The 22,609-nt window shown below is 39.1% G+C and overlaps 1 protein-coding gene across 1 annotated transcript in view; it reads left to right on the plus strand.

The window, feature by feature from the left end:
• The window catches only part of LOC110983840 (uncharacterized), a 57,043-nt gene that overhangs the window by 16,168 nt on the left and 18,266 nt on the right, over positions 1–22,609 (plus strand). Inside the window, 25 exon segments of the mRNA XM_087143134.1 lie at positions 215–478; positions 2,036–2,290; positions 3,023–3,286; positions 4,624–4,878; positions 5,406–5,669; positions 6,703–6,770; positions 6,996–7,085; positions 7,824–8,003; positions 9,549–9,689; positions 10,594–11,044; positions 11,828–12,001; positions 13,255–13,365; positions 14,497–14,717; positions 15,010–15,088; positions 15,195–15,359; positions 16,026–16,142; positions 16,621–16,881; positions 17,279–17,434; positions 17,831–18,012; positions 18,529–18,709; positions 19,289–19,435; positions 20,044–20,175; positions 20,561–20,680; positions 21,492–21,737; positions 22,215–22,334. Coding sequence (XP_086999260.1) covers positions 215–478; positions 2,036–2,290; positions 3,023–3,286; positions 4,624–4,878; positions 5,406–5,669; positions 6,703–6,770; positions 6,996–7,085; positions 7,824–8,003; positions 9,549–9,689; positions 10,594–11,044; positions 11,828–12,001; positions 13,255–13,365; positions 14,497–14,717; positions 15,010–15,088; positions 15,195–15,359; positions 16,026–16,142; positions 16,621–16,881; positions 17,279–17,434; positions 17,831–18,012; positions 18,529–18,709; positions 19,289–19,435; positions 20,044–20,175; positions 20,561–20,680; positions 21,492–21,737; positions 22,215–22,334 — 4,644 coding nt within the window.

Below are 22,609 nucleotides of genomic sequence, written 5' to 3' on the forward strand. Positions count from 1 at the left end.
ACTTTAGAAGTTTAACAGTTTTTCGGTACACATGTATTTGCGCAGGTAAGATAGGTGAATGTCAAGACCTTTTTCATGTAAGGATGGTCCGAGCTGGGTTTGCCTATTGCAACAAAAATAAGTATTTTGTTATTCATGCTGTCAGGGCCTTTGTTGGAAATTGTGTTCCATAGATTGCTCATCCCTCTGTTTTAATTCTTTGTGAATGCCTTAGATACTGTAGGTCCAGCAGTTACTTGCCCAGCAATGAGTTTTGAGGATTGCACTGCGGGTAATGATGCAGTGGTTGACTGGCTTACACAACCTTCAGCAGTGGACGATGTTGATGGTCCTATTAGTGCTATCACATGTCGAGATCAAGACAACAACGCAGTGACTTCAGGCGGAGTGTACCCTATAGGCGTGACAACTGTTACCTGTACAGCACAGGATTCTTCGGAAAACTCAGGAATGTGTACATTTACTATCACGATCTCAGGTATTAATTTGGTAATATCAGCATCTTTTTACTTGTAGATAACCTTCTGTTGCAATGATTTATGCTGTTTTAATTTCCTTTTTCCTAGTGTTTCATCACTGAAAATGTACGTTGCATGGGAAAGGCAACTATAACAATTGCCGTATGATACATTTGAAAAAGTTTATAGGTGATTGCTGTTGGTCTTTTTAAAATTATTAACGTCTTCCACAGTGGAAACTTTCCATTGCTGGACTGATGATGTTACCTGTCACAAGTTATATTTGATTTTCACTATAAGCTCAGACACAACACGTAAAATATGAAAAAAACATTTGAAGGCCTCCTACTTGGTTCCTGTCACTGTTAATTCCCATGTTTTTTGCGAATTGTCTCCCGGAGGACTGGATTAATTTTTTTCACCAGTAAAGCACTTTTCCAGATGTACGTTTTTGAAGCACATTTCATACACAATGCATTCTTGCGTTTCACTTTCTCAGACACAAACATTGCCTCCATGCATTAACATAACACACAAGTGCGTTGTGTTCGGCCATCAAAGTTGCCCCGGAAGTGATTTTGACGGATATGCAACGCTTGGCGCAAGTGTTGACGTGCATATGGAAAGGTGCCTTTAAGCAGCATACGTTGTCCAGTAATGTTGGAAGATACATGTATCTGAAACACTTGTATTTATGTGCATTTGTAGCTCATACACAATATAGGATTTCCAATTATTTTAACACCAGCATTTCATACAGACTCCCGAGAAAAAATATTTAGTTTGGCCACCAGCAATGTTTATCTTAATTCCTACTTTCAATTTCCCCAAAAGCCACCAGTAGATTGCATTTGTTGCATTTTAATTATCCTCATTGCTATTATATAATCTAGAAATTGACACTGCATTGAAAATGTGAAAGGTTCATACTTCGCACTTAATTTGGGCAATTTGGCCATTGTATTCTGTTTATGATAAACTTGATCATTCTTTTGGCAAATGTGTCACATCCTTTAGACTTCTTTTGAATATAACTCGTATTTTTTTGACTTACAACATTTGTCTAATTTTTATGAATCATCTTTGCAAAATTAACACAAAAATCAGGAATAGACTTGTGTTGGTAGCTTATGATAAATTTTGTCACCTTAAATATCCATGTCTGGGTTAAAGGGATGAAATTTCCAAAATGATTGACAAAAGAGCAATTTGGTTTTTCAGTACAATGCTTGTGCTTTGTGGGATGATTTTTTGAAAATTAGGATGAATTAGAATACTGTGAGAAATTTGTTTGATTCTGTACCTTAAAAGAAATCCTTTGGTGGCATTTTGAAATCAGAATTATAGGAATTACGCTCCACAACTTTTGGGGATATAATTGAAGTACCGTTCTGGTGAATTTGTGTGACATGGATGTGAAGAATGACTGGGAAAACCTATTTTAGAATTGTTCTTTTGTTACGCACACACATCGGTGAATCTGTGGAAGTTAAAACGTTTCAATGTGCTTGGATAAAATATTCTGTGATAATTTTTTAGAGTTTGTTATGTTTGCTTTGTTCTTTTTTTCCTTGTAGCATCCCCATCACTATCTGTACCTGCTGTCGGCGATCAAAACACTGATGAGGGCCTGCCAACTGCTACTATAACCTGGCCTGCAGTCACAGCAATCAACTCTGACAGTCGGCCCATCATTTGTACAGACTCCCCATCAGGAGCTGCAGTCAGGCTTACAGGAGGTGCATTTGGAGTTGGATCTCATACTGTCACCTGTCAAGTCACAAATGCTGCTGACTGCCCAGCCTCATCCTCCTTCAACTTTACGGTGCTAGGTATGGTATATATATATAGGTACATATGTTTCATCAGCGGATGCACATATACACACAGTAATTATTTTGAAATGTTAAAGGTAGTCAAGTTAGAGGTTGTGAGAGATATCAAAACGTATCTTGTGTAGCATCATTTGGCTTGAAATATTGTCATTTGCAAGCAAACCCTATAGGCTTTCTGTAGCACAGATGATTGTTTTCAGTGTGTCGGCAGCGGCATAACTAATAAGGAGGGGACATATGGACATTAGCCACTCCTACTTGAGGTTTGTGGACCCCCTTGTGCCTTCTTAGAAATTAGAGAAGGAAAAATTCTGATGAAAGTCAGGCTTCGTTATTGTTTGAACCGTGACCAAACCCATTGAGTGGCCCCCTCCAGAAAATTAGGGCCCCCAGTGTACCCTGCGAACTGTATCCCAGTTATACTACTGTTTGTAGATAATGCTTTTACTTCTCTTTGTCTCATTTCTTTGTGGCTGTACGTCAGATAACCTTCCATGTAAACCAGTTCCTACACAAAGTCTGTGCCAGGGAATTTGGGAACACCTTTGTGTTCTCATCGGTGGTTAGGGAAATTTAAGATTTAAAAATACACACTGAATTTCAACAGATGTTTAGAACTTCAAACATTTAGATATTGTTCTCTAAAATATCTCTGATTCAGAAAGCTTGTTTGACCTGGAGAAAGACTTGAAGTTTTGTTAAATGATCAAATTTGACTTCTGTTATCAGATGCTGAAGGTCCAACAGTTACTTGTCCAGCAGTAAGCATTGAGGATTGCACGGCAGGCAACAGCGCTGTAGTCGACTGGCTTATACAGCCATCGGCAGTGGATGCTGTTGAAGGCCCCATTAATACCATTACATGCAGAGATCAGGACAACACTGCAGTAATGTCAGGCGGAATGTACCCCGTAGGCACGACAACTGTGACCTGTACAGCACAGGACTCATTGGCAAACTCAGGAATGTGTACATTTACTATCACAATATCTGGTAAGCCATCTGTTTATAGACAGATCTTTATCTTTATCTTTATATCTTTAACTAGTAATATCAGTGTTCTTTTTATTAGTTTATAAAAAAAAAAATCATTGATACATAGTAGTAGCTAATGGTAACAATTGTGACTGGTGATTTGAACAGCAAGCCATTGGTATTTACAAGTGAACAAATGGGTGTCTGTATGGTTTCATATGGTGACTGAATATGGTGCTTAACGGTGATCCAGTAATGCAACTGTTGACCAATAGTGAAATCAATGGTGCTATTAATCAACGTCAATGATACTCATATGGCTTGGCATGGAAACGTATTGTGCCAAATGTGAATCAAGTAGTACCTCATGTGGTAGTTTAAAGGTTATGTGTGTGGTGTAGATTGTAACCAACAGTTGTAAAAATATAATGAAAAGTTACCACTGGTAACAGCAATGGTGTCCAGTGGTTGGGGCCATTTTGAATGGTACTTACATGGTGTCCAGTTGTAAACAAGTTGATACTCACAAATGGTAAGTGTTAATGTCAGTATATCTGCCATCAGCTGGTTGTAAACAATAACAAAGTAATATTAAACACATTGGCACATGTCATTGAGTGGGACCAATGGTGCAATCACTGGTATACCATTGGGTGTAACCATTGGTGTAGTGAATGATGATGTACCATTGTGTGTCATTGGTACAATGAACGGTATACCATTGCTTCTAGCAATGGTATATCATTTAATATCGTAACATTTGGTGCAAGTATTGGTGTACCATTGAGTGAATTAACCGTGGTGCATTTCTTTGGTACACCACTGATTGCTTAACTCAATGGTGCATCAGTGGTAGCATTCCAACACACCATTGCAGTGGTAACCATTGGTACGTTCAATGGGTAGTTTGTATGTGGAATGGTGTTATTTTTAAGTGGTACACCAGTGATTTTTTGTAAGGGAGGGAATAACCTGATTTTGCAAAATGGTTGACAAAAAGAATTACTTTTTCAGTAGAGTGCTGTTGTTTAATAAGATGATTTTTGCGCTCTTGGGATGAATTAGAACTGTGAAAAATTGGGTCAATTCTGCACCCTACAGGGAAAACTATTGGTGGCACGTTGAAATCATGATTAAAAAGTGAGCTCAACGACAACCAGGTAAGGAAACCATACTACTGTTTGTGCAGTGTGGGTGTGAAAAATCAATTGGAAAACCTATTTTAGAACGATCCTTTGTTATGCACATACATTTGTGAATCTGTTGCAGTTGAAACCAGTAAACGTATTTTGACAAAATACTCAGTGATAATCTTTTAGGAGTTTTGTTTACTTTTGTTTTGTCCCCCCACGCAGCATTCCCATCACTGACTGTACCTACCGTCAGCGATCAAAACACGGATAAGGGCCTGCCAACTGCTACTGTGACCTGGCCTGCAGTCACAGCAACTAACTCCGACAATCAGCCCATCATTTGTACAGACTCCCTGACATCAGCTGCAGTCAGGCTCAGTGGGGGGACGTTTGGAGTTGGATTTCATGTAGTCACTTGTGAAGTCACTAATGCTGGTGACTGCCCAGCCTCAGCCTCCTTCAACTTTACTGTGATAGGTACGGCATGCCTTCATTTGTTTAATCAATGGATGTGTAAATACAGTATAGCCATTTCTTGAAAGGTTGAAGGTAGTCAAGTTAAATGTTGTAAAAGAAAGCAAAAAGTAGCTCTTGTGGCATAGTCTGGTTTAGATATGGTTATATGCACATATATCATGTATGCTTTCTGCTGCACAGAATCAACAATCTTTTCGGCGTGCACTGCTGCAGCTGCTGCAAAATGTGTATGCCACTCCTTGTAGGTAACACTCTCACTCCACTGTCTTCTCCTTTGCTCTGTGGCCGTACCCCAGATTACCTTCCATGTAGGCCAGTTGCCATAAAGGATGTGCCAGGGAATTTGTAAATGTATTGGTGGTTATGTAAGCCAATTTCAAATTTCAAAAACTACACACTGATCAGTGGCGACAAATGACTAGAACTTTTATCCACTGTTCTCTGATAACTCTAATTGAGAAAGCCTGATTGACGAGTAGAAATACTTAAAATGTTGTTGAAAGATGGAATTTGTCTTCTGTGTTCAGATGCTGAAGGCCCAACAGTTACTTGCCCAGCAGTAGGCATCGAGGATTGCACGACGGGCAACAATGCAATGGTCGACTGGCTTATACAACCTTCGGCAGTTGACGCTGTCGATGGTCCCATTAATACCATCATGTGCAGAGATCAGGATAACACTTTAGTGACCTCAGGCGGAATGTACCCCGTTGGCACGACAATCATTACCTGTACAGCACAGGACTCCGCTTCCAATGATGGAATGTGCTCATTCGTCATCACTGTATACAGTATGTAGTCCAGTGTGGGACTTTACTTTGGAATCGTCTGGATGATCTTTCAAAATTCTCACCTTTACTGAAAAAGAAAACCTGTATTCTAGGAATGATGTTCAGTTCAGTTATAGTGATTTGTCATCAAATTGTGTTCGAGTTTGTCTTTTTTGTTTATGGCTTTTGTTGTTTCGATGTTTGTCTGTCCATCTTTAGCCAAAGGATTTTGGCTTTACGTTTTTCCTAAATATTGCCAACTGTTTAATTTTTACAATAATGCTACTCAAAACATACATGCAGCTTCTTATATTGTTTTGTAAATTAGTGGCAGCATTGCAATAAGTACTCATGAATGTATGAAAGGTTGTCATTTTTACCTTGTAACACACGTCACTATAGGCACATGAAGTTGCATGGAATGAATTGGTACCAAAGGTACATTTCTGTGTGTTATATGAAAGTTAATGAGAGACAGCTGATTACTTGGGGACATTTAAATTTCCTTTTCTTATTCCAAAGTATGTAACCTAGCCTTACCCTTCAGAAAGGCCACAAAAGGTAATGCTATTAAGGCAGTGCCAAATTTTTTTAAGCCAAAATATCCCCCCCAAAATATATGTTTTAGGTCTACCCTAGATCACTTGCATGTCCTGCAAGTTATTGGCTGCTGCCTTTGCATAAACCTCATCCTGCCTCCGGATCCCCGGTCACTAGAAAAGAGATGTGTGACCTGGGTTAATTACTGAACAGCCACTACTGATAGTTCCTCTAGAGTTTTTTGCCAAGAATACTCCTCAAGTTGTCTGAACTTAGAAAAAGAAATCAACTAATAAGAAATAACTGGTTTTTATAAGTTGCTATTATACCTCCTGAAATTGTGCTTGGAACTCATCTGAAAAATATCTTCACCTCCTGGCCATAAATCCTTCTTGCCTAAGGATGAACATTTCTGTTTGGACCACTCGAGGAAGTTTGACCTGTTTACTGGCTATTCGTTTATAATTGTGACATGCTAGATTAATCAGACTTTTGTTTTCTTTCATTGGAACAGTGTCAAATCTTCTTCCATTTGGAGTTGCTGTCGGAGATAGCCTGCTCTCTGATTTTGCTGATCAACCAGTGAGTTCAAAGTGATGGCTCTTAGCGAATGAAAAAGCTGAATCCTGATTCCAAACAAAACGTGAACACGATAACATGAACTAAAGTGACACCATACAATGCTTTCTGTTGTTTTGTTTCATTTGCCCTTAAACGTGTTTGCGGCATATGATGCAGAAATGCTTTAAAATTTAACATCTAGTTTCATACATTCTTCAATCTGCTTTATAAATCTTACCTTTGCAGAATTTTATACCCGCTGAAGACTTGGTATCTCCAACATTTCGGCCTCTGTATTTCTTCCCTTACTGTGATGACCTTTATGAGTTTTTATATGTAAGTATCAATACCTCTGTGTACAGTCAAGGGATGAAAGTGTTGTTGGGCAGAGTTTAAATTCTGGTAGGGCCAAGCGACAATAATTGAGCTTAAGGAAGGAAGTAAAGTTTGAAATTGTGCTATGGGACCCCATCCATCTCATGAATATGGATTAATAATAGCAATGTAAGCATGTAACCTGATGAAGATTCATTGAAGTTAAACGTTTTGCTGTGCCGGCAAAGAAGCAAAAGCAAGTCTGTATCAGTTCACGGTCAAATATTCACTTCCTTAGACTTCAAAGTCAAAAGTACATGTTTTTGTCAAGATTAAACCCATTGACGGGTTCTGGAAATACAATTGAAAATTGTGTTTGGTATTCCTGAATACGTGGTTACTTGAATATTTATTACACCAACTAAAATAAAGGAGTGCTGTTACACTCTATAAATCTTGATGGAATTTGATGTTTTAATTGTGTGACATTCAAACAAAACATACAGCCCCCAATCCTAATTTAGGACCATTTTTACCAAACAAAACTTGGACATTATCCTCGCACATTTTTGTGACTTTTTGTGAATTAGCTAATTTCCTCATTATTTTGCGTTGTGTTTTTTCTTCATTCCCTGTTGCAAGAAATTATCAACTTTCTGAGATACTTTCTGGTATCGAAAATTTGTTGGTAGCTCTTTTGATTTCTTGAAGATTTGAAACTGAATTAACGTTTCTGTGGTTTCCTCCATGTTTTTGCAGTTCACCGATAATGGCGTCATTATTCTTTCAAATTTCCGACGACTACGGTACACTGCCAATGCCAAATATGCCTATCCCAATCCCAGTAGATCCTTCTCTGGTGGTACAAATATAATAGCTGCCTTCTGGGAAGACGTTGATGCCAGCCGGTTTGATTCATCACACAATGTATTCTATCAGGTGAGCAGCAAAGACTACATTCGAATCTGTCGTCTAGAGCTAGTTCTAGGCCTTCACTCCATTGGAAATGTGTGGAGACATGCAGACAATAGAACTAGCCATAGCTCTGTAAGCCTGTTTTGGACACGGCCATATGCTGTCAATGCTGGCAAATAGATGCTGGTATTCAGTGGACATTTATGAGGACATACTAGAGGGAAACATCGCATTATAGAACCAATCTGGATGTTTACCCACTGTTGACTTTTTGTTTAGTTAATGCAGGGCTTCTTTCAGCAGCAAATCTGTCTATCAAATTTTCATTCGTGCAGTGTAATTGCAGTCGAGTCCATTACAAGTCATTCTGTCTGATGCTGATTCACAAGCTATTCAAATGAACTGTAGAAAAAACATTCTTTTGTCATATTTCACCCTGTTACTTATGACTGGCCTTGTGAAGGGACTTGAGAAAGGACTTGTGGTGGACTAAAATACAGCACTGCATTCATGCTGTAAAGCAAAAAATAAGCTGCATAACAACTGCTAGCCCAAGCAAAATTCTCTTCTAACCAATTATCACTGATTATGGACCAGACATAAGGAAGTATATTATACATTATTTGATGTAGGTGCCATGCCAGTAAACAAGTTGATCACACATTGAAGTGATCATTTTTTCCTTGAATACTTCTATCCTCTTAGGATTGAAATTAGAGACATAATCCATACTACATTATTACTTTCTCTTACCCACCCCACCAAAAGTTAGCTCTTCCTGCCTCCAGAGTTGTTGTAGCTCAAGTCAGTGACTCAGGTTTTGGTGACTCGAGTCCTGTCTGGTAAATGAATTCTCTCGACTCAAGTCAATGTGAGCAAATGACATGACTTGACTTGAGCCATGCATCAGAAAACCTAATTCGAGTGAAAATTAATAAGACTCGAGTGCCAACACTAAAAGCAAACGTCTGTGCGAGAAAAATATTTGCAGGGCACTGCAAATAGTGGCTTACAGTATTATATTTTGCTTGTTATATATTATTATTGCCATCAAGATTGTCCATGGGGTGTGCCCAAATTTAGTAACCCAGGGGTAAATTTAAAAATGCCTTTCCTTCTTGGTTTATTTATCGCACTGTGTTCAAATATTTGTGATTCAAAGTGAATCGATCTAGATACCTGCCTTAACTCAACTCTATATGTTTTGTCTGATGACTTGACTGGAGTCGATTCACTACGTTACAGTAACTTGACTCGACTCAAGTCCAAAAATTAGTGACTCATTACAACTCTTCCTGCTTATTTCCTTAAACGATTCTGTCCTTCTGACCTTATACGATACTTCTGAAGCTGCTATATGTAATTCAGGTATGTTTAATAACGTGTATCGAACTGGCAAGCTATATACAGTGGCATTTTGCTGTAAAAGCCTTGTATATTAACTGTGGCATGTTGGAACAGGGATTTAAGCACATTATAGCAAAATGCCTGCTAGAAAAAAAGTGTGATAGTGTGTGACCAACTGCCACACTCTATTATGTAATAATTATTTGCACCGTTTTTTACCAGGTTTATGATGAATCCTCGAATGGCGCATTTTTGGCTACTGTGAGTAATATTGTGTCAGCACAGTATGGCAGCTTTTCTGCAAGATGGGCCCTTGCCATCACATGGAGTAACGTCCATACTGTCTTTGAGGATGATTTTTTTGTAAGTGTGAGGTCAATAATTTTCGATGCAGCCAGTAGTATCTGTGTTACATTTGTATAGGCCTGAATTAAAAACGACTCAATTCATACAGCGAAACATTAAGAAATCTGTGACAAAATAGAATAGGCTGGAACATTTTGCCTTTTTTGCCAGTTGTGATGATAGAAAAACCAACATAGTGGCAATGCTTTATGACAATTTTCTCCATATTACAGCATGTTGCAATTAAAAGGCTTTGTAAGGTTGAATTTATGAAACTTTATCAATTTTAACACAAATTGTTTTGCCATGTGTCTAGTTATTTTGGCAATGTTAGATTGAGATATTTATTTGAAACTTGGCATTTCATTTAAACTTGAAGCGGTTTAATCTTGACATTGTATTCCTCATGCTAATTTGGCCCATGAAACCTCCTCTGAACTTTTTACCATCCTGATAGGGTAGTGTGTAGCTCCATACTGCATTTAATTTTGGTGCAAAATGCTATCGCACAATTGCCATGTTTGCCCTAATCTGCAATTCGTCTCATTCACAAGTCAGCCATATGGAATTGAAAGCGAGGCTGACTTTTTTTATTTTGGCACCTGTAGACAAAAATAAAAGCACTATAACAAAACTTCAGTACAAATGAATACTATTTATGCTGAGGAAGAATTTAAAATTTGTGATTGATTACATGTTTCAAGCCACGTTAGAAAATAGTCTGGCACTGATTTCATACTTAAGTTTAAATAAGATAGATGTATGAAGCTCAATAAAAAATGGCTTCCCAGTGAGGGGCGCACATGTGAGCTCCGCTGGCAGGAATGGAACCGATACCGTCTGCAGAATTGTATCCACCTATGAAGAGATTCAGAAGATGGGATCTGACTCATATTTATATTTCAATCTCCACTCTTCACAGGCGACCAGTACCTTTCAAGCGATTGTGCTGACCGATGCAGCACATAGCTATGTCATCCTTAACTATGATCCTTGCGGTATGAATTGGAACCCGGAACTCTCACCCGCCGAAAACATCATCATGGGTTACTCTTGTGGGTCCGTCGGGCGCCGTGTGTTTGTGGACTTACCACCAGGGGCCTCCACATACCGACCGGGCAATGTCGTCGGAAATGCTGGGGTAGGGCGCTGGATCTACCAGATCGATGCACTCGGATCTGACTTTGTCAATCCTCGTCTGTCCTGCTTTGATTGGTACAACCGTCAAACAGATAACTTGTTAACATACTTTTCAGCTCGTCGACGAAGAAACACTTGCCCACCCAACATCATTTTTGCATTATTTTTTGACTGGAGGTGGTGGTTAGTGAGAGATAGTTATCTTCTGCCAAGAAGATTTCCAGCAAACAGTTGTAAGTATGACTTGAATCCCATAGCTCTGTGAGATTTTAGAGCATTTATAGTTATTAGAGCATAAAATCCAATTTCAAGATGTAGTTTTGCTGCCTTTGTGTCTCATTTGAATGATGGAAAGAGCTGACACCAATTAATATTAGAAGTGTGTTTCTCTTCAGATGAGTATTTAACAAAGGACAACATGTACAGCTTCTCAAATTTATCAAACTCAAGAGTTGCTTTTAATGTAGATCATTCAGATTTTCCTCTATCTATTTTCAATTAGCTACTTAAACACGCAGTCAAAGCATTCATACCATGGACACTTCCTAACCATGACTTGGAAGGCCATTCATAATCTTTTCAAGATTTCTTTTCTGGCATTCAGAAACTCTATGCATGCTCGATAACTACTTCATGGTTGTCATAAAAGGCACTCATTTGTCAACAGGACACAATGGAATTTTAATGCAATTTACCATTAAACAAAGAAAACACCCATTAACAGTGCAAGTGTGCAAAGTACTGAAAGCAGTTAACTGAAAAACAGTGCCTACCGTACCGTTTGTTACAATTTTGGCAGTTATTTTCAAAGTGCTTGGGAAAATGTTAAATTCATGCTGAAAAACCAGATAAACATAAATACTTGAACCCCATGAACACAGCATTTGCTTCATCATGTAATCCCATAGAAAGATTTGACGAGCTATATTTTGTGCCGTTTCCCTGCCTTAATGTGTACATTACTGTACACACAGATAACTGATTGCGGTTGCCTACATTTTGTTCATTACATCTAGTTCTTTGCTTTGCGCATCGGTTTCAACGTATTGGCTTTCCTGGCCCATTGTGTTGCTATAGCACACGATGGTGGGGCCTTGTTTCAGGAGTCTGGAGTGGACGTGTGGCCTCAGTTATGGAGAGGTACCCTCCTCTTCGCATCAATAGTCCTGTTTATGATCAGCTCCGATTTCGTAAGCACCCATGGATTGATTTCATTAGTTTTATCTAGCAGGGTTGTTATTGTTATTTTTAATTATAATGTATAGGTTTAGCTGTGATTCGTAATTTTAATATCACCGTGTCTAGTATAATTACTTTTCTTTTAGCGTACGTGGGGTTTGAGGGATCAAAATATCACTGATGCCAGCAGGGTAGGTCTCGGTAAAAGTATTTTCCCTGCTGGCGGGACAGACATATCCCCATACTGCGGTTTGGGTACTAGCGCATTGTCAGTCAGTCGGTCGGTTGGTCGGTCGGTCGGTCGGTCGGTCGGTCGGTCGGTCGGTCGGTCGGTCGGTCAGTCAGTCAGTCAGTCAGTCAGTCAGTCAGTCAGTCAGTCAGTCTTGTACTACACAGTTGATCATTTTTTTGAAAACGGCGTATTATAGATTTTCAATTATTATTGTTAATATTATACACGTGTCTCCAAATATGCACTTTGCATTGGGAAGAGGTTAATAAGGGAATAAATATGCTTGGCCGGTCTTAAATGTGTGAATGGAAGTGACTAATGCCCCTAAGCCGGTTAATTAGTTAAAGAAGTCAATACATGATAGGTTTCCAATGCTTTTGTGATTTCATTCATTTCATTTTCCCGAATACCTCCGTCCGTTTTACGGTACATGTATATCCCTTGTGCAAATTGTCCAGAAGAATCTCCACATACAGAGACTTGCCGCGTGTGATGTGGCACATTCCCTGTGCTACCTCCCATGCAGACTCTTAACCAATAAGTATTGAGTATTAGTAAACTGTCTTGTATCCAGGTGCCAGAGCTTTTTATTTTAGGCAGCGGGCAATATCACATCTCAGGAGGCATTATCAAATGTTAATACATGTTCAAGTTGCAAGCTGTTTATGAATTTTTCATTACATGTCTTGTCCTTACATCGTCGTATATTTTTAACACTGTATGCTCATCAGTGTTTGTCTGAGAGTGCTTAAATGTGAAAAACTCATAAGTATAAAGTTAAACTTGTTACAACAGTTTGTTAATCATCTTTTTGGAATCTTCACTTCTGATTTTTGCCATAATGCTGTGTACCGAATTAATGTTTCAATAATGTATCAAGTTTTTAAGTTTAGTTTGGTCTATACACTTAGCTTTTATCTGACAAACTTTACTAAGTTTGAGCTATTCTAATAAACAATGTTTTGACCATAAGAGATATAGTGCACCTGGCAGATCTCTAGTGACTTGTTTGTGTTTGGTCTTGATTTACAGAGGAAGACGTACTGCCCCGCTATTATTGCTGTGAGCAATCGACATTGTGTAATCTGTATGTGGCAAAGAGACCACGTCAGAACTGGTCAAGGTATCGACCACCATGGAGGAGTAAGTTGTTTATAATAGGTCTACTGTTGTCTTTTGTCCTGTTGTGTTGAGTTGGAGTGCTAGTGACTGTTTTGTAGCAATACCTCGATAATTACTGCTGATAGGTCCTTATTAAAAAATTGTACTAAGAAGTCATTATTCAAACGATTGTTTGAAACATGAATTCGGGTAAGAAATTTGGTTGAAATTGAAATATGTTGGCCCTAAAAATAATTTGATAAATAAAAGTAAAAAGGTAGAGTATTTCATTTCCTTTCATACCCAGAGTGAGGCCCTAGGAGGTTTTTCAAATATTACATTTGTGCCATAATGACCTTTTAGCACTGAGCTAAATAAAATTATGGTGCCGAAATGTAACTTAATCTGCCTGCATGAATCAGCTCAAAGTGTCATTGCTGGTGAAACTCAAATTTTATCCCTTTTCAAGTGAAACTTTTTTGACATTTGTAATGCATCATCGGATCGGATGACAAACGTAAAACAATGCCTGTTTGTACAGAACCTTATTAAAATGCTCAAGCTGCCCTCATTTCATTGAAGATTCGGAGTAAAGTATATCCATAACTGCTAAAGATAGTTTAGCCATTCCTATTGGCAGAGAACCGATCACATGGCCTGTCTTGAGCCATTCTTCATGTAAGGAGATTGTCTACGACTGCCTGCAAGAGGGACATACCATAGCATGGCTAGAGAAAATGAAATAGACTTGTTGAACAAAATGATTAGAAAATTTGTAATTTTCAATTTGTTTTGACTTTCTGACTTGAGGTATTTATGGATAAGAATAAATATGATGCAGTGAAAATGTGGAAAACTTGATCCAGATCAGAACTTTAACTACGGACACCTGATAATTTGATAATGTCATGTCCGCATGTTCAATCCAGTCTGTTCAGCTGATTTGAGTAAGATCTGCTGGAGAAAAATGTTGATGGAGTCTTCGGATGAAGGAAAAAGTAGATGAAGTATGAAATGTGTGGATGAGAGACATCCCCCTCAAAAATAACCCCTATACATCCAAAAGCCCTTGTGTGAAGCACCTTCTGTACTACCTAATTTTCAAGCCTGATGAACAGCTCAGCAACAGTCAGCGGTGAAAACATTTTTATTTTGCCTTTGTCGACCCACCAGCATGGTTCTTTGGAGATCCCCATTTGCGGACGCTGGACGGCATGGAGTACACCTTCAATGGCCTGGGTGAATACACTGTGGCTCTGTTTGAAAATGATGCTGGCCAAAGATACTTTGAGCTGCAAGGCAGGACACAGCGAGCATTCAACTCCCAAACCCAGCAGCTATCCCTGGCTACATTCTTTGCCGCGTTTGCTGCTGAAGCTGACGGTGATGCAAGGGTTAGTGGCTACTTTTTGTCAAGACTCTTGTAGTCATAGAAAACATAGGGTGTTCTCATTCTGGCTAATGATTGCAGGAGGGGTTTTGGAGGTGGTAAATCATTGAATTTTGCCTCAAACTCGATGTAACTTTTTAAAAAGCATTCATGTTTTAACTCGATGAGAATATATCTGTCAGCCTTTAGGAATAAAAATGAAACAGACATTAATGTGCATTGCTATTTTCGTTCACGTTCATGGACAAAAGAGAACTATTACCATGAATTAAATGATCATTTTTATTTGCTTGCAGATTGAGGTAAAGGTGAACAGTGAAGGGACGGATTTAGAAACAAAGGTGAACGGCAACACTGTTTCACCTACTGCAGAAGGTGAGGCAAGCTTGCAGTATCAAGTCACTGTTTTGATTATTTCCCTCTTCTGGCCTTAGTTTTCATGAAATGACAAATTTAAAAAAGAATGAAACATTCTTTTCAGGTTTGGAGTTTGGGAATTTCACTGTGCAGAGAATGGAAGATCCAATCCAAATAATTGCCATCTATCCAGAGGATATTCGATTCACTGTCAGCATCCGCAATGGCTTCGCTGATATCTCCCTACAGCCTGGTCAAGACTACATGGGGAGATCAAAGGGATTGTTAGGTAGGGCACAGCATGTGAAAATGCAGTTAAATTGCAGTCTAATTCTACCAGGCTCTTACTTTGTGATAAACTTTGGGCTCAACCCAGCAGGAAAAGAAATAGAGTGAGAAATTTTGAGAAACAAGTTTGTTGTGGTTGTACAGAAACAACTGAATGTGGCCTTTGTTCCCCACTATATTCATCTGCACGCACTTAAAATATGCATTATACCCTTTCAAATATTGCAGGAATCAAGACTGTATCACAAGACCAGCTACAAAAATCGAGTCACACATTTAACAGTGAACAATGAGAAACAAAGAGTTTTGTTTTCAAAACTTGTGAGTTTAATTCATACAGGAGGCCTTGGTCTTTCAGGGTCTTTTGTTAGTTTCGAGGGGTCAATAATAATAGACAACATTCCATTGAAGTTTGCATCCCTAAGTTTGCATGTGCCCTTCCCCCACTAAAAAACAGATGAATGGATATTGAACAACACAAACAAAAACTTGCCCCCAAAACCACACCACTGAAAGCTGGTGCCCCCATAAGATGCTGGTGCCCCCACTAGTTTAATCCTAGTCACGCCACTGTAACTCTCCCTCATTAAGCAATAAGTTGCTATTGTTAAGAAATCAGTGGCTGCTGTCTTTTAAATGAGAATCTTTGAACGATTATTTTCTACAGGCCTTTGGGATGGTGATCAAATGAATGATCTACAGAGGCGGAACGGTAACTTGCAAGAAGCTACTGGCCCAAATGGAAACTATTCTGATCAAGATGTCTTCAATTTTGCTGAAACTTGTACGTTTTTACATGGTTTCATTTTAAAGCAAGAATGATTTTGAATGTGAATTTCAGCACTATGTGCTTAAATCCTTATATTTAATCAGGTTCAAGGCCTGGATTAACTCTTTGCAATAAATAATGTTATATGTTGTGAGTAAAATTGTGATTTTCCCTTGTTAATACCTGCTTTGGTAGTGCTGGTGCAAACAGCAATGTTATCTGTTTCAGTCATTAAACAGTAAAGAACCAAAGCAACAGTTACAAAAAGAGCCAAAAGATTCTTGTCACATCCCTCTGTTTGTTGTTTGAATAATTTGTCACTTGTGTCTATTAAACATTCTGTCTTACTGCAGGATACACAGGTTGAACTCAAAACACTTTAGTGATTATGCAAGGAGTGTTTGCAGCACCAATACACTGACAATTTTGCAAATCTGGCTGACTTGTGGTATGAATTGAACTTGTGTATAACCTTTTGACTTCTTATGTACAGGGCGTACAACAGAGAGTGATTCTCTCTTCTATTATGTTTCTCCTGATGAGAGCTGGGCAGAGCTGAATGATTTGACTTTCGTACCAAAGTTCCTGGACGATCTCATTAATGAAGCTGATACAGTCTCGCTCCAGACTGCTCGAGATACGTGCGGACAAAACAAAGTGTGCTTGTACGATACCTTGGCAACGGGAAATGAAGCGGTCGGCATGGCATCCATGGAAATCAACGATCAGAATACTGCTGATTTCATGACTGCAAGTATGCAGGGTTTAAACATCTGGCGATCCAACCGCGTGCATGAACGTCCAACAGCCATTGAATATGAATATATCAGGGGCCCCTCTAGGTTTTACCTGAAGAGGGAGGGGGTTAGATTATCAGGAAAGGGGCTCAACTGGCAACAATAGTCATGCCATCTTCTCCATTTTCACTTTCCACTTGAGCCTTAGAGATGAGGTTTAACCCACCTTTCCCCTTTAGTACATCTGCGTTTTATCGAACATTCAGATGCATTTACAAGATCAGTTGCTTGATAAAAAAATTGTCTCGTTATTTTTTCTGACAGGGTTTTTAATGATCCAGATGCGATAAAAACCATGCTTCTTCTGTGAATTGTCCTCACTGTAAACACTAACAAATCTACTTTTTCCCCTAGCCAATTCCCCTCCCAACTTTACGCTGATCATTGAGGAAATTGAGGTGGTCGTTGGGCAGCCTTTTACACTGCAACTAGAAGCTGTCGATCCTGATGGGGACCAAATTTCATTTGAGTTGCTGGAAATGATTCCAGGTGCATCTCTCACCTCTCCAGGTCAGTAAAAAGTGGCAAACTAAAGGTTTCCTTGAACTCCGAAAGTTGCGTACATTCCAGAATTCAGTCCATTGAAAATGACATCATAGAACACTGGAAGTTAATTTGCAAGGACTTCTAACATCAATTCAGTCTTCATTGGAGCCAAAATAAAATGTCTACACTTACCATCACTTATCGTTGTAGGTATTCCCACTTGCTTTTGTTAAAATTTATTATTTAGTTACTTTTTGATGTCCAGTGGGTGAAAGTTTACAAACAGAATTTCTTCATATACACCGAGTTAAGGCAAGCTTTGTGTCACATAAAAATGCAAGAGCAGCATATACTAAAATAGTGCAATACCAGAGCAGAGCTTTTATTCACTCAACTCCAAAACTGTGTACTTTTTTGTAGGAGGGCTGTTCACTTGGACACCGGTTGACAGGTCAGCGGTCAGCCTGGGTTTCTTAGCAAGTGACGGGAGTGCCAATGCTACACTAGAACTAGTTGTGAAACTTTGCGGTTGCATGAACAATGCCACCTGTCTGTATGATCAGTTTGTGTCTGGAACCAACGTTATGGCAGACCGCTTTGGTGTAAGTGTCTGTCATTTTGGATAACCACTGTCATTTTTATAGTCTTGGCCTTAGCCAATATACCAAGTATCCCAAATAACAAATCAGTCCTACACTTAACAGCCTATTTTTTACATTGTAAGCGTTTACGTGAACTTAAAAATCATTTAGGCAACTGTCAATTAGCATTTCATTATGGCAAAAGAAATGCCCCTTTGGTAAACTAAGTAAAATATGGCTTGCACAATAATTGCAATATATTTCCACCATTTGCTACCTTCACGGTGAAAAGCTTCAAAGTTTATATTTCCATTATCCAAATTGGTCAGGTGGCCTTTAATACAAATCTACTCCAAAAACATCTTTTTTGAAAGGAATGCTCAAAGTTACATGAATTTTCATGTATATACAATAGATGCCAGAATCATGGGGTCTATGATGAGTTATGGAATTTACCTGCCAGGGGATGGCTATCTGACCTTTGCCCAGTTGTTATACTGGACATTATGGAAACTTAGCATTCTGTTTTAAATCAAGGTGGTGTTGTGTAACTGTACGCCCGGCTGGTCAGGGGAATTCTGCGAGGTAAACTTTGACGCCTGTGGAGACAACCCGTGCTATCCAGGAGTGGCTTGTTTTGATGACGACCCACCATCCCTGAATTTCACCTGTGGATCTTGTCCAGCAGGATTGGAGGGAGATGGCAGGATATGCATTGGTGTGTGGCAACTTTGCAGGCTGTGGACCATTTCTCCAGATAGTTAAATTTTTAAGAGACATTGAGAAACAGTTGGTCAATTATCTTCAATTTCTTGATTTGGAAGTTCATTTCCAAGCTTGGGACTCTCTTGCTGTGTGTGCATATTTCCAAAAGTTTAATATCAGCACATGCAATCCAAGTCTGAAGCATGAGACAACTAGTCCTGTTTTCAGACACTGAAACAGTTAGTCAACTTCCTTTGTCTTTTTAAAAAGGTGAAAAAATCGAGCCGAACAAAGAATCTTTAACCACAACTGCTTATTTTTATCACTTGAGTTTTCATTCAGGTGTAAATAGGTCCTTTTCAACATCTACGCAATACTAGTATATATATTTATTTCATTGTGATTTAAAATCCCAGTGAGGAATGTCTTACGTAAAGGAAAATGTGGGAGTACTTGTCCAATTGTTGACCCGTCTCAGTGAGACAGTATTATAAGACAGAGTCTCCTGGGCCAGCTATGAATGTGATTTTAGATTTAAGGAGTGCCAGTAGGAGAAACAGCGACCAATAATTTCATTGAATTTCTTTGGCAGACATTGATGAGTGTGTTTTGTACCGAGATGAGCCTGCCAGTAGTAACGGACGAGGTTGTGACCAGAATTGCTTCAATAGCCTCGCCAGCTTCAACTGCAGCTGCAACTCCGGATATCTCTTGTTTGTAGATGGGAAACGTTGTATTGGTATGATATTTGTTTTCATTTTTTTATCTTCATAAGATATTGCCAACTAGCTATGTCAGGCTTGCTGTGATGGTGAACTATGAGTGTTCTGTCGTATCACATACAGGATGCTGCCTTTTAATTTGTTTAAAGCAGTCTTCGTTTCAATCTACAAAATGATTCTTTTCTGCCTCATATATAGATAACCTCATTTTAATTATGGGAGCTACAGTGGAATGTAGGATGTAGTAGATGGTATATGTGCGATCCCCTGGCTTTACTCTGAAATTTCTCTATCTTATCTTTGGCCAGGAACTGTGTTGGTGGCAATGAAAAGGATGCACTATCGTCATTCAGTAAATTTTGATTGCAATGTTAGTTACAGTCTTAACTCCATTCTTTGACACAGAACATATGCGTTTCACTTCTGAGTAGCATCTATGAGATGCTTTGTCAGAGTCACCCCCACCTTTAAGGTTGTTTAAATGAAACGTTAGACAGCTCCTGTCGAAGTCTGTGATTTCTGGACACTTGTATGGCAAAACTTTGAAACTAAATATCTTGTGGATATTGCTATATTCAGTCTCTTTTTCACAAGTTTTTATCAAGTGGTTTGTATCTTTTCCCAGATATTGATGAATGTGACCTTCGGATAGACAACTGTGCTGATGATGCCATGTGCAACAACACCGTGGGTAGCTTTGAGTGCATCTGTAATGAAGGCTTCATGGATGTCACTGGTGATGGCACATTCTGTCAAGGTTTGTAATTACATTTCGGGAATAGAAGAAACAGTATTGAGAGTTTATTGAGGGTGCAGTTGTAACAGCCAGAAATGATTTCAATTCTAGTTTAACATCATGCACTTGCAGGGTAGATTGCACAAACCGGTACCATCATTAATTTGTGTCAAATTTTGTCCAGGTGTGACTTGAGTCAAAATACCATGATTCCTGCAGAGAATTTATAATTTGATAATTCTCTTTGTAAGAGCGTTTCGAATTTCCTTTGTTGCTTTTAATCCATTTCATATTCTTACATGTAGATTCTGTGAGTTTCTTGGAAGGCATGGTGCTCGTAGGAAATTGTTGCACTTCATTTTGCTGCTTTACGTCAGACATCTTTGTTCATTATGGTGATTTTTAGATATCAACGAATGCACTGGAGTAAATGGCTGTGACAGCAATGCTACCTGTGGTAACACCATTGGTTCTTATCGCTGTACATGCAATGAAGGCTACGAAGGCAGTGGATTCACTTGTGCAGGTATGACTCGAGTAATATTACTAAACTTCTGATCCCTGATAGACAAGTAGATTTTGCTTCTTGAGGGTAATTTTATTTTATGCCATTTGGAAGACAAATGACTAAGGCATTCTATTGTGAGTGAACTTGGCATGTCAGAGAAGCAGACTTAGTATTTTTTGAGCGACGGGGTGGGTAGAAATTGCATACAAAGACAAAGCTCTCCAGCAGTGGAGCACAATTTGTAGTATTGCTGTTTCAGCAACACAACATTTGGACCCTGTGTTCCTTTGCTTAAGAATCAATGACTAAAACCCCTTGTAAGTAAGATGAAGGTATACCTGCTAATTCTGCACAGTGGCGCAATAGGGCTAAATGTTGGGGGTGCACCAAGGGGTGCACAGAGGGGTCCCCCCATCTCTTACAGTTACACCACTGATTCTGCACACATGTTCAGTCCTGAGGAATTATTCTGCTGGTTTAGACCAGTGTTGCCATGCTCTTGACTGTAAATATTTTTTGTACTGGTTGTCCATACTGAACAAATAAATTCTTCACTTACCGACTCGCCAGTCTTTTTTGACCCATAATGCAGGTCTGACAAGTAACACCAATGAAAGGCCATCAGTGAAAGATAAGGAAAATGCCTGCTGTATGAATTTCTCGTGAAAGTTGCAAAATGTGTACAAACCAATGTGTGAGCCTTTGTCACCCTTGATTGTTTCTGTATTTTGATTTTTGGGATCATTTATTGGCAGTTTATTCCTGCAATGACCCTCAGGTTAATGTACCATGAAATATTACTTGTAGAATTCATTTGAATTTGTCGTAGATATTGACGAGTGTAGTAGAAGTCTTGATGACTGCCACACCCAAGCAAACTGTACCAACACTAATGGGTCATACAACTGCACCTGTAATGATGGCTGGGCTGGCAATGGACGTACGTGTACTAACGAGAACGAATGCCAGAGGTCGCAACCAGTCTGCAACGTAAATGCGACCTGCACTGATACCATTGGCAGCTTCAGCTGCCAATGTAATGTTGGCTTCACAGGGGATGGTCTGGATTGCCAAGGTGAGTTATCATATGATATGTCGTACCTCTGTCCCCATGATGATGGGAGGACAAGAATAGTGTAAATAAAAGAGACATCAAGGTGCCCCAGCCTCCAAAAAAATTCTAAAAATGGGAGAAAAGCAATTTTTGGCCCTTTTTCAGTTCTCTTCCTTTCCAAAGCATGTAAAAAGCCCCATAATGTAGCCTTATGGCCCAGAAAAATGATAACAGGTTACAGAAGTAACTTGCCCCCTAAAGAAAACATTTTTACCCCCAACTCTTTTTTTCTTACAGTTCCCTGCCTGAACTCAAAATTTTAAAGAGGAACAATACTATGGATTCCTGGGCATGAGTCCAAGGGCTATGAATATTACAAGGGATGGGCATGGACAGATTCCTTGTGTAGTGGGCCAAGTAGCTCAGATTGATGATAGGTGTGCCACGGCACCACTCGTACAGAATTCAGTTACTCTAGATGCCATTCGTTTGTTGCAGATATTGATGAATGTGCACTAGATATTGACGGCTGCCAGCAGGAATGTGTCAACAACATAGGTTCATTTAAGTGCACGTGCAATGAAGCATTCACTCAACAACCAGATGGAAGTTGTGTGGGTAAGCGAAGCTTGTTTTGCATTTTTCATATCATTCCGGGTTGAAGTTAATGGATGCTGAATTTCTTATTGGCATCACATTCATATTTCCTTCCAAGATTTCCTTCCGGGAAGTCTTCCCAATTCAGTGCAGTAGATATACATTTTTTTTCACCAAGAGAAAGATATTATATGCAACAGGGTAATTCAGTTACATATTCGCTCGCAGGATATTCGTCTGTTTAGCAAAGTCAGATTTTCTAATCTCTGTGACTGAATTGAGGGAACAGATAATTT

The sequence above is a fragment of the Acanthaster planci genome, linkage group LG11, assembly GCF_054643075.1.
Source record: "Acanthaster planci isolate LZ-2023a linkage group LG11, COTS_SCS, whole genome shotgun sequence".
In the NCBI taxonomy this organism is placed as follows: domain Eukaryota; kingdom Metazoa; phylum Echinodermata; class Asteroidea; order Valvatida; family Acanthasteridae; genus Acanthaster; species Acanthaster planci.